We start from the raw sequence: 13,868 nt of genomic DNA, 5'->3' as shown, positions 1-13,868 counted from the left end.
TTTGCCTAAAGGCAACCCAGACCCTAACACTGCTGCAAGACTTACCATCTGTACAAGAAAAGAAATTCTACAGTATACAAAACTGTTAAATACAAAAAACATATATCGTTGGTCTGCATTCTTCGGAAGGCTAGACTATTAGGATTAATACTGCATGAAAAAATATTCTTTCTAAAATATCTACATTGATTTCCGTGCATTTCTAAGGAAATTATACTACATTCTTATAACATACATGGTATATGGAATTTCTAAGTATAATTGGGATAATTCACTCTTCATGCATGAATAATATTCCTTTTAGTAACTATTACTGTACGCTTCCATGCTCTCGGTGCTACGAAAATATGAAGAGCGATAATAGCCTATAAGTGTTTAGCAGTTTGTACCTTAGCAACAAGGGTTTTCCACGTTAAGTATTCCTTGAGCACAACCCCTCGTAATACAGTTTTCATCTCAGGTATACCCGAGCCAGCTGCAGAAGGAGCCACCCACTGACAGAAGGCTGCAGAAAACATAACTAGCAGTGTCGGTATGGTTACCCAGGCGAACAATTGTATAGCCCAGTGAATGGTCTCTAGATATTGTTGTAGATACATACGACCTGTATAATGGGAAGAGGCAATTATGATATGCAACGCTTAACGTTAAAGCAATTAATTCTGTTTTTTAATACATTTGCTATAAAGCTAGTTATCAACATGAAAGCAAACAAGAATGTATATAAAAACTACATTACAGATAGTATAAACATCATTTTACATAACTTATAAGATACATTTTCAATAAAGCATACCATCATTAAGATGTACTTAAGATATTGAATACCATATAATTTTATTTCCCATACTCCAAATAAATGAGCAAATATGAATTCACAAATTCACCACAGGGTTTATGACTAGTCTTTGTTTTCAAATGAATTTACTTTAGTAATTTCTACCGGAATGTAGAACTATTTTTTCTCAAAATCGTTGCCTTGACAAATTACTCACCTCCAAAACAAACAATGACTACGGCGTCGATGCTGAAAGAGATGGCGGCCATAACAGTGCCCAGGATAAAGAGGAAGACCCAGTCTTCTCCCAGCCGGGCAAATGTGTTGTCCCAAATAGGTCTGAAATATTACAAAGGGTTTCATTAACTAACAAATCATATGCTAATCAATAAATGATAATCAACACTGACTTTTACTTGACTAGGACGTGGAGGCAAATGTCTGGATTTTGAAGGCAACTTACACCTGTAGAGGGATGCAGATTACAGGTGTCTCGAAGTCTCGTGCATTTCATCACAACAGTACTGCTGATCAATACAAATATCCTATTACCTCTACCGTATTATGTAATAATAGCCATAATTAATCTTGCAAACCCATGCAGAACAAAATTTTCAATGCACATTTTTGTTTAAATCTAATTTTTCTAAGACACGCGAATCATCGTTAACGATGTTACAATTGACTTTTTTCTGTAATAAAGTTATCTTAGGCCTTCTTTCTATAAGTATCACCTCCAATGGCCTTTCAATCAGCCTTCAACACAGCTTTCAATGCCACAGACACAAACTTGTAACAAAACTAATATCTTAAAGACGTCACCAAATTTTTGTAATCTAAAATGACGGAAAACTGATAAAAAGTATACTTACTAGGACCTGTAATGTATGCATTTATGTACACACATATATAAGTGCAAATATACATACACATACATACATATATATGTATATATATATATATATATATATATATATATATATATATATATATATATATATATATATACACACACATACATATAAAATAACAATTCTATCACTAACACCTGAATTTCATTTATTCAAATACCAATGCACAAACACTTTTTATATCGAATTCCCTTTGCCTTAGTCGAATAATTATGCTAGTAGACTTGACATAGGTTCGAATTCTTATTTGGTCAGAATTTCTTCTCATAAAATGAATTTCCCCCTGGATCTGATCTCAAGGTAGAGTGAATACGATATTTAAAGGTAGGCCTATTTATGGCTTCATATTTGATATACTGTATATTATGTATGTGTGTGCGTGCGCGGGAGCACGCTCATGCTATACTCTTAATAAAACCTGTCCAAAAAAAAATAATTACTTTCCCAATAAAAATATAACTAAACGACGTTAGACACTTCTATAAAGATGGTTTTAAATCCATGGTCTATTCGCCGCGAAACTGTCATTCCAGGTTTGTGCACTACGGCAGTCTTTGAGTTATCATGAATTCAAACAGTATTCCCACTATCTGCAACAGCAGCAAATCAATATCGCAAAATTTAAGCTAAAAAGGTTGCAACAGCTGGTGCTCGAAGGAGTTCACGGTCAAAATAGTGCACGACTTCTTGGCAATACCACCATTGCAGTCCCCTTCGATTACTTTTTATCCTACCCCTATCATCTCTAATTACTGTCTACTCTGTTGTTAGCACTACATTTATCTAATCATAATCATCTAAAAAACAACTGTTATTGTTTTGTCATTAGCATCGATATATGCTACATAGGCTACTATACATAAACTGCGGCTATGTAAATATTCAAGCTCCTGGTAATAAAACAAATCAAATTCGAGAATTAATAAATGAGAAATATTTCGTCCAAGAAGAAACTGAAAACTTTCTTGTTCTCTAAGTGCTTCGATAATGTGGTATGCAAAATACCTAAGAGAGTATACGATAAACCGATTTTGTAGCTCTTGTTGAGAGTAGGGTTCCCTTACGTGATATGACCATAAAGCAGCCCTTGATGTGAAAAAAAAAAAACCAAGTACATTTAATTTCATCAGCCGTAGCATTACATTCAGTAATAAACAAATTTCTTGTAAAGAAATCAAATTTCCTTGGTTAAAAAAAAAAAAAAAAAACTAATGTGTTGACGAAATAATTGTATATTCCCGAATAGATTAGTTTGATCATTTATGTAGACTCAATATAAAACTCAATGATTGACGCAATTCATAGAAATAACGGATAACTAGGCAAAACTAACTACAATAGCAAAGCAAATTACAACACGACCTGCACTGAAGCTGCAACGTTTCAATGAATTTTGCCCCGTCCTCCACTTCACGTGCAAATACAGATAGACGGAGTAATTTAGCAATCAAGAAAATGCGTGTTATTCTAAGCCACAAGTTAGTTAAGCTCTCAGTGCCTCTGGGTGACATTACAGCGAATGGAGTTCCCTGGCGCAATCATTTGAGAGCTGAGGTCAATGGCATTCGAGGTCACATGTCCCTCCCTTGCTGCATTCGGCAAAACCCCACCCCTCAATCCCGGACTGCTGAGGATGAGTGCGATCAATATGCTGCTGACCTTAATGCTGACTATGCAAACTATCATTACACTGCACGTGCACTTACATAATAACCGGTGCACGCACACACCTTTCGTTGTTATTTCACAAAAAATAGGCCTCCTGCAGACACCAACTGCTCCTGCGCATGCACCTATGAGAAAAAATCTTTCTTGACGCGTTCATTTTCCTTTTAAGCTTAAATGCCTGAACTTGTCAAGTGCACGTCGATCAAAAGGACAGGTTTGGGTTTTGCCGCAGAAGCGCTTAGTGGTATAGACATGTTTCGTTAATACCCATTGTGCCTTTCTTGACTATCAAAGGATCGTTTGCTTGGTATTAGGATTTATTGTAGCAGGTCGTTGCTGCAGACAGCAATCTTTTCTCAAGAAAACAATTGAGAATATAAATCAAAACACCTTCAGAGCCCATAACGCGGTGTTGATTTATCCCCCCCCCCCTCTCTCTCTCTCTCTCTCTCTCTCTCTCTCTCTCTCTCTCTCTCTCTCTCTCATTATACATACATACATATATATATAATATATATATATATAATATATATATATATATATATATATATATATATATATATATATATATATATATATATATATATATATTAAAATGTGCCGTCGGCAACACTGCGCAATATCGCTAAAAACAATTAGGGAAAAAAGCTCAATGATGGATGCCATGTGGAAAATACTGTACTTACATGAGGAAAATATATACAACTGCAATTAATGTTTATATACAGGTGTGCGTATTATCTACCGTGCAGCTTCGAAACGTGCCTGACCTCGAAATCTAAATAGCTTCACAGCCGAAGCAAGGATCTCCTTGGCCTGTTTACGCGATATAGAAATCATCGATTCAGCGTAGTTAAGATAAACAAACCCTTGTTTGCCACATTTAGTCACTGAAGGAAAAGGTAAAGTGACAAGTGACAAAATAAAAGAAATCTCTGTAACTTACGCACACGAATAAGACTGTATAAGGAAACATGACGGGGAACTAAAGGAAACAAACACATGATATTACAACATCAAGATCCAGATTTTCTACAGAAGAGGAGAGTAGGCTATGCGACGGCGAGTGTCAAATGTTGAAATTAAATCCGGAAAATTGTGTAAAATACGGAGCACTTCAGATGACTATTAAACTATTACAAAGATCAAGACAACTGGATGCCACGTAAAAACGTTATATAAAAAAAACAAAGATGACAATTAAATGCCATATGAACATGGTGATATTTGAAGACATAATTGTAAGTTAACCATCAGGGTGCGTGCTTGTAAAAGCTGAAATCACTCACACGGGAAAATAAAATAAGAGGTTTCAAAAGTAAAGTAATCCAGAGGACTATTAATTCTACTCAAGGTAGAACACTACTTTCTCATTAACTGCACAAGTTCAGTTCGCAATCACATCACGCATTTATTACGGGAAGAAAATAATCAATGAATTACAGCTTGACAAAAGACATTTGGGATTAAGTATCGTTCCCTGCAAGAACATAAAGAACGTGTGGGTCAAGTGATTAAGAGGTACATGAGATATGAAAATCAATTTTTCTATTCCACTCGAAAATGACGTAATAAAATATATTTCATCTTTGATTGAGTTAACAGTATAGTGTTCATGACCAGGATGCAGCGTTCAATATCCTTGAGGAGCACTCCAATTTTCGAATACATTACCAATAAATCTTCTATGTTTCCAAGGGTATGCCAGAGCGCTATAGTTACATTTCTTGCCAACAATATATTATTTTCCATATTACAGATGATTAGCGTAAATAACATTGCTTTGCAATCTTGCTTCAGTTATAAAGTCAACCAAGTTTTTTTTCCATAAAAGTATTAACCAATTTCCAAACTCTGATCACATTTACAAATTCTATAATTGACACATCAATACAAAAGTACCAAAGTCTGTCGGAGAGAAGCAAGAAATGATCAATTTATTTGAATTACAATTAAAACGTCACATTTTTCAAAACATGTACGAAATTACAACTGACAGATTCAATTTCCTTGAAACCACAGGTCTATATGAAAACAAAAGAAATAAGGCGATAAAAATAAAGAAACAAATATTAAATGGATTTCTCTCTCTCTCTCTCTCTCTCTCTCTCTCTCTCTCTCTCTCTCTCTCTCTCTCCCCCTTACAGTCAATGAATCAATGTATCAGCTAACTGGAGCCACGCAACACATTTCCAAGAGTAAAAATACCCACACAGTAATCTCATGAATTCCCAAATAACTTTGCATTTTAGAACCAACTTCACTGTCGAATGCGTTTCAACTTGGTCTGATTTCTAAAGCTCAATTGGCGTGAGCAGATAACATAACGAACTCTACATATCTTGTTTTGAATGTTAATTCCCCCAAGCAAAACAACAAAAGCTAAATTCTATATTACAGATTTGTCACACTTTCTCGGGAAACCCAGCCACGGACCTATCACGTGTTGCGTTATCGAAGTGAAGGATGGCCTACTACTTTCCTGTCGCTGACATTTGTCAACAGTTTCCATAAAAAAAAATTAAATTGGTTCTCATTACTGCTATAATGCATAACGATACATACATACATATATTATATCATATTATAATATATTATATTATATCATATTATAATATATTATATTATATCATATTATATATATATATATATATATATATATATATATATATATATATATATATATATATATATATATATATATATATATATAGAAAAGCACAGATTTGATTGCAAATGAACATCAAGATAAAATGCAACATTTATAAACGTAAGCTATTATATACCCAATTTTTTAAATAAATTTCCAGGTTCGCATAAACACAATATTGCAAAGGATAGTATACGACTTGCTGTGATTATGAACGACTAGCTATCAACATAAGGTAGTTAAGCCTTACATTATGTACTAGAACTTAATCGAAGATGAAACTACTATACGAAAAATTAAAATTGGAATTTATGTCATGTTAAGAAAACAAATTATTAAACAATGATTTCTTTAGCTCTTTACACGAAAGGAAACGCCTGATAAAAATAGGCTAATTTTTAATCCATTCATCTTACTTCAATATGAACAAGGAGAATGCTGAACGACTAAAGAATGAAACCACAGAATACAAAAGGGAGAAAAAGAACAGACCTGAACAAAACTGAAGATTTATTTCTAGTCAGAAACGTATTGTTTAACGTTATTTGCAAAATCTGGAATCCATTTTACATACATAAACGCTACACTGGAAAAAAAAAACAATCGAGGAATTAAAAGGAAACGAATAAATGGACACTCAATCAACAAAGTGATTTTTAAACATCAAGCATATATTGCACAAAGAAAAAACATTGTTTGGTTAAGAATGAGCCTCCTTTAAACCAGAATTAAACCAGCGTGTATAGTAATAAAACAAACGTTAAACTAGCACCGCTTCAAGAAATTAAACTCAAAACTTAGAGAAACAAAAATGAAAAGTATCAGAAACAACCAACTCTGGGGAAGAAAAACTTTCCGGAGACCAAACACTTCCAAGTTCCGACATGGAAATGGAATCAAATGAGCGTTCTAATTTGCTCTTTCAAAAGGATTCCCTGAAATCTTTCCATTGATGAATGAATGGAATTTGAGCCATATGTACCTTTTCTGGGGCCAGTGAGGCCCTGCCGTTCTGAGATACAACTAAGTAAATCCCTGCAGTTGCAATTTGACGTTAAAGGCAAACAGAGATTGGTTAGCAATATGGAAGAAAGGAAACTGGAACACTAGTTAATTAGAAGACTAAAAAAAAATGGATGGAGCCTGGGACCGAATGAATGCTTTAGAGACCATTTAATAATACCTGCAGTGCAGTACGTGAGGTGCACTAGGCATTAACTCGTTATAAAATGGAGACTTCTAGGGATCATCGATTAAAAAAAAAAAAAATTGGCAAGAGGGGAAATGTACTGATTCTCGGTTAGCAGAAATTATTGCTTCTTTTAGAATATATGGTTTCTTACACCTTTTTATTTCTAATCCCCTGCGACGTATATAATGTTTTACTTATCTAAAATTAGATAATTTATTACCAAGAGACGAGGACTAAACGTTGACATGTGATTAGTTACCACTGACTTAACTAGGCCTATAAAGGACAATGTCAAAGAAACATTACGATACAAACGTTGTGAATAACGTTCGCTATCCTTTAATTTGATGGAACACCGATACACGCCCTTCAACTTGTCCTGTGAGGCAGGCAGTGATGCCACACCTAAAGTCGTTCAGCTGTATAATGATTTAGTTGTAAATTTATCAAACGAAAATCTATATCAAACCATAAAAATATACCAAATGCAGTGTAAAAAAAAATAAAATATGTTATTTTAGATTCTTTTATACAGGGCGGATAGATTATAACGAATAATGTAATTGAAAGGAAAAGAAACATGTATTTATATTAACAAATAAATCTGACTTTTCAGAGATATTCTGCTAGGCTATATATACTCTCGGAGACAATGACAATGCATAGTGATAATTAAAAAAAAAATACAGAAGAAACCCAGTTTTAATTCATAAGATGTTCTAGTAACTAACACCTAAGTTGCCATACATTCAAATGCATCGTAAATCACGCTCGAAACAATAAGTTAACGTCAAACAGAAAATCATCTCTGCTTCAACTACACCGAGCAAGCATTAACGAAATAATGTATGGATTAATTAAGCCGAGCACTCACCATGAATAAGGAATCGTGGAATGGGAGCATGCAATCAGATTTCATGCATCATGAACATGAACTGAGAAAACGCTTTCAGGCTGCTACAATAGATTGCGTAAAAATAATGAAAAAAAAAGTATGAAAAGATCGAGAACATCAGGCAAATGAGATGAAAATATCTTAAGAAGGACAAAGCGTTAGAGAACTATTAAAATGCTAACTCTGGAGCAACATATCTCAACACAACTTGAGATGTTCTTATAAATATTTCTAAATCACAACTTTACGTACCCTTTTTCCCTATGTAAACAAAAGCAACTGACGTTGAACATTTAAAATATTGGGGAAAGGAAAGAAAGAGACTAGGACGAAGAAGGTTAAGATGCAGAGAAACAGACGCATATATTAAAAAAAGATAAAAGAGCGTACTAGAAAATGAAGACAAATCCGGAAAAAGAAAGAAGAGAACAGAGGACATACAAGAAGGTAAGAATAGAGGAAATGAAGAAAAAATTATGAAACGGTAAGAAATAGGACAATTATTTCCTGTAATAAAGAAAACTACAGGAATGAAAATAGGATGATGAATAGTTTAGGGCGAATGGAACGAGGAAATAAAACATAAAAACGTAAATTAGAAACCAAGATCGCCTGGATTATGTTGGACATTTAGGGGATGAAAACGAAAAAGAGGAAAAGGAAGGGAGGGCTTGAGAGGAGAGAGAGAGAGAGAGAGAGAGAGAGAGAGAGAGAGAGAGAGAGAGAGAGAGAGAGAGAGAGAGAGAGAGAGAGAAAGATTGCTTGAAAAATCAGGCAATTAAAAGTCAGACACAAACATTTAAAGAATAAGTTACTTACATCTTGCGCAGTATTTTCCTTCACATGTAGACATATCAGAAGACTTCATATTAATGAAACAACTTAACACTCTCTCATTACAGATGAAATAATGCAGCTTCGTGCGCTTCTTGTGCAAACAGAAAATAGAAGAGTTTGCAACTATCAAAAATCAAAATGCCCATTTTCCTTGAAAAACAATAAATCCAACACCTATAAACTTATGCATCTATTTAATTACCCAAGGACTATTGCCAACGGTGGCAGTGCTAAATCATGGCCTGCTGGTGCGTTAGTACACATGTGCCTATCAGGATCACATGGCTTTAATACCTGAGAGTCTTGAAAATACTTGAAGTCTTCTGAATGGATGTTTTGTAAAGACGTGGAAAATGCATTATCATGCTAATTCTCAAACCCAACACTCTTTCTTGCCTGTCTCCTAAAACCCTTTTCATAAAACAGTTCCTTCAGGGAAGTTATAAAAATATTCTGAATATTACTTGAACATGAATCTTTTGCAACGAACCCTTCTCTCATTCCTAATTGTACTCAGAAAAATATTATTCCAGCATGTTTCCCATTTTTGCTAGAATTTCTTGATAAATTAATAAAACGTATACTGCATGTGTAAAATTCAAATTCATGATAAGGGATTTCCATGATAGATATAGATTATAGTTTGCACGCCATGCTCAATGACGCTACAGTATATGAAAATATTAAGTATGCGAAATTTACTACCCTAGAGAGAGAGAGAGAGAGAGAGAGAGAGAGAGAGAGAGAGAGAGAGAGAGAGAGAGAGAGAGAGAGAGAGAGAGAGAGAGAGAGAGAGAGAGAGAGAGAATTTTGTAGTGAGGAAGAAAGTTTTACGAGTGCATTTGGAATGAGCCCAAAAGCCGATAAAGCAGGCGGAAATTCAAGACATCTCATTAAAATGAGTATAGAGGACTTCACAACTCTTTCTAATGATATGAATTTTATGCTTCGTTTCGTAAAAACAAAAAATTCACATTAGCTATCGAAAAGAGAAGTATATTTTTATTGTTTTCCTCAATTTTACGCCCTGAAATATCTGCAACAAATAAAATGAAGTGTTTATCATCCGATTGAGATTAAAAATTGACGAGAAAAAAAAGAAGCAAAGGATGTAACACGATTATAATAATTCTTTACGTGAAAGAATAATTAATTATCAAAATCTAAACAGGTTTATTAGAGTGTGGTTTCCCTCAACTCGGAAATAAACACTAGCATGGATATATGATTCATCTTTTAACTCCCTAACAATGTAATACACATGGAAGGTATTAATCTTAATATCAAGATTGAACTTTCATGGTAAAATATAAATTATTAATAAAAACAAGATTAATTTTTACAGCAAAAGACGTTTCAATAGCAACCTTAGAACTAATATTGATCTTTCATCCTAATCATGAAGTTCATATTTGAATTTAGGCTCTAAAAGGAAACAGGAAAGTGTCACTGTTAGGATTATAGAGGAATTTTTTTTTTTTTATAAAAGGGAAGCGATAATCTTTGGACTAAGATGAAAATCACCCCACATAAATAAAATCAATCTTTTGATATTTTGTCTGGGTTGAAATGTGCAAAAAAAAAAAAAAAAAAAAAAAAAAAAAAAAAAAAAGTTAGTAAAAGAGAAATATTTAGAGACAAGTGACAGGTTACTGAAATTCTAATTATACAGGAGATCAGGACCAAAAACCCCTCCCATGTAAAGACCATGGATGGTCAGGCAATGGTTGCCGATGCCTCACCAGCCAGACCTACGGGACCCTCCCTACAGGAAGCGAGTATGAACTCCCGACCCACGGATTGGAAGTTATATTCGTATAAGTTTCCACTAAGCAACCCCAGAGGAAAATAAATTATTGGCAGGATAAAACAATATTAGACTTAGACTATGACAATGCAAAGATAAAGTACTTTAAAAGTATATTAATCGTACAAAGGAATGGATTATTAATCACATGCTAATCTCCTATATATAAGAGAGCATGTGTCTGGCTCTACACACACACACACACACATATGCAGACATATACAGTATATATATATATATATATATATATATATCTTTCCTATCACGCTCATACACTCTTGAGGGGGGGTATCCCGAATAGTACCCTCGGAAACCACAATCTCCTACAAATTACCGAAACCCATTTGAGCGTGTGCGTCCATATCTATCTCAATATTTACACGCCATTTTTGATGGCTCGAGTACATTAGCCAAGAATATGTGTCAACATAAAAAGTGACCCGGAATAAAATAGAAATGTTTGATTTACGATGAAAACAAACGAACCCACCAAAAGCCATAATACACATGCTAAGGACCAAAAACATTATTGGTCGTACGGAAATCACTGCCCCCTCACCCCCCCCCCCTCCCCCGGCCACCAATTCGCCCCAACTACCCAATAGTCGACTTATGTGTGGCACGTGAGATTACCCAGCAACCACAAATACTGATGCAGACACACCAATCAATTTACCAAAACACAACAGAATGCGGGGATGTTGAGTGGTCCCAGCTCGTTGTCCACAATTTTCCTCCACGAAAAAAAAAAAAAAATATAAAATCGAGAAATGATACGAGTATCACTTTTAATTTCAAATTCTAACCTTTAAAGAGTATTTCGCAATTATCACTATTCATTTTCCTAATGAGATGAACTTTCCTTAAATTACAGATATATCAATCAGCATCATGGTTCACAGTGAGAACTTTTTAGCTATAAGTACCTATATATATATACATATATATATATATATATATATATATACATATATATATATATATATATACATATACATATATATATATATATATATATCATACATGCATATATATGCATATACGATTATAAAATATAAAATACACAAACAGACATATTTATGTGTGTATGGATAGATATACATATATATGAACACTATACAGTATATATATATATATATATATACATATAAATATATATATATATATATATATACATATAATATATATATATATATATATATATATTGCACATATATAAGTTGAGAAATTTTCTAATGTAGTAACCTTGTAAAAAATGAAAACAATGTGTAGAAATCTCCACAATGCCAACACGTTCCTTTACCTTTCGTTGAAGGATATAAATTTCAATGGGGGTAATTAAGGAATACTTGAAGGACCCCAGGGGGTGCCAGCTTTTGGAAGCGAGGCACCATCCTTAGAGAGGGCAAGCTTAATCAATATCTCTAGACTGAGCATGAAAAACTGCACCTCGTACTGCATGCCCAAAAGACACACCCCGCACATCCTAGCATTCTCTTCTCTCTCTCTCTCTCTCTCTCTCTCTCTCTCTCTCTCTCTCTCTCTCTCTCTCATGAGTCAGACACTGCATATCGATTATTGAACGTTTAATGTTCTGCCGCCCAACCCACGGGTGGGGCCGGGTTTGTTGGTGTTGTAGTTCACCAGTGCGGTAGTAACAGCAGCAACAGCAGCAGCAGCAGCTGATTTCCGTCAAAGCTAAAAATTGGTGATCGAAGCTGCCCTTATCCTTGACACACATCCCCTCCAAAAAGTCTTCAACTGGGAAGACCAACACCTCCCGAACCTCCTTCGAGTCAAGAAGGCGTTTATTTAATACACACTTAAAAGTCAGGTGATACTTGCTGTTTCTTAATTAAAATCTCAGTAGGTCAAGATCAGCAAAAAGTTTTAAGCGGGGTCAAATAATCAAAAGCAATCTCTCTTTTTTCCCTTTTTCTTTTTTTATTTCTATTCAACCAAATTTATGGCGAATACTCCGGAGATTAGTTATCAAATGCAACTCATAAATTAATTGCTATCAAACTGTGTTAAGAACTGCAACTTACAGCTTGCATCAAGTTATCAGACACATACCTGGATTATGGTTAATAAAATGCAGCTCAGCAGTATTCCAAAACCACATCAACTTGTCCCCTTCCGATTTTTGATAGTTAGCAAGGCCAATTTCATTTCGTCACATAGGTGCATTTTAATGAATCCTTAACTTAGTATCTACGCTATTCCTAATAATCATATGGATTGAGATAAAATTGTCAATCATATTCGAATTTTGAGAGAACCACAATTTACAAAATTCTTATAAAATTCTAAAATTGAAAATGTCAATTTCTGAATATTTTGAAATCAGAAATAAAAACTGGACGTTACCATCATTGCGGATACCCAATTGAAACACTAATGTGCTGAGACTGATTCCTGGAGGAAACTGTTTTCAGTCCTATTAATCCACTTGGAGCTTTTAAGTGAAAGGTAAGCATCGCAGTGCATCTAAATCTATATATCAATAGCTGCAAATAGACGACATTCTTCACAATGTTTAATTGATTATTTGACATCGAGGTAAAATTCTCAAAGTCACGCAAGTTGTCATTAGCGATTGACAACAGCAGTTTGTGCCATAAAAAAGGAAAACAAATATTTTACAGAAAACGTCGCAAATGGGTTTAACTAACCTGAAATAAAAGCGTGCACTTTGACTATAGACGCCCATTAAGTAATTATAAGTAATGTATTACGGATATATATTCCCTCAACCTTCTAGCTCCAAGCACTGCAAACTACACTGCACTGCACTGCAGAAGGTTAAATATTTGTCCCAATAATAGAGACATGTCCTATTACTAGACCAATAACTATTCTCAACAATAATAGCCATGACAAAGGGCAATTGAAAAGTCTTTTCATTTCCACCTGCATCATAAAATTCGCGCAAATAAACACAATTAATCATCAAAGCTGAATGCGAAGACGTACTCGTCTAAAAGTAGTCATCTTGCGCTAAAAAATCTAATAGCAAAAGCGGTTATTACGTTACCCACTGAAAGAGAATACTCAACTTTTTAGCGAATCAGGGATTAGGTAATATTGTACGCTACTAAAAAAAGAAACAACCACAGTCATCTCTTTT

The 13,868-nt window shown here is 34.3% G+C and overlaps 1 protein-coding gene across 5 annotated transcripts in view; it reads right to left on the bottom strand.

Annotated features, from left to right (window-relative positions):
• The window catches only part of LOC137654602 (chloride channel protein 2-like), a 330,894-nt gene that overhangs the window by 109,706 nt on the left and 207,320 nt on the right, over positions 1 to 13,868 (bottom strand). For all 5 annotated transcript variants that reach the window (XM_068388383.1, XM_068388384.1, XM_068388382.1 and 2 more), the window contains 3 exons: positions 996 to 1,117; positions 390 to 604; positions 1 to 48 (listed from right to left, as the gene is read on the bottom strand). The exon at positions 1 to 48 is cut by the window's left edge and continues 160 nt beyond it. In XM_068388383.1, the coding sequence (XP_068244484.1) occupies positions 1 to 48; positions 390 to 604; positions 996 to 1,117 (385 nt within the window). The remainder of the gene's footprint in view (positions 49 to 389; positions 605 to 995; positions 1,118 to 13,868) is intronic.

Source organism: Palaemon carinicauda, chromosome 15 (assembly GCF_036898095.1).
Source record: "Palaemon carinicauda isolate YSFRI2023 chromosome 15, ASM3689809v2, whole genome shotgun sequence".
Taxonomy (NCBI): domain Eukaryota; kingdom Metazoa; phylum Arthropoda; class Malacostraca; order Decapoda; family Palaemonidae; genus Palaemon; species Palaemon carinicauda.
The sequence above is the reverse complement of the archived record's forward strand: the minus strand, read 5'-3'. Positions and strand labels throughout refer to the sequence as shown.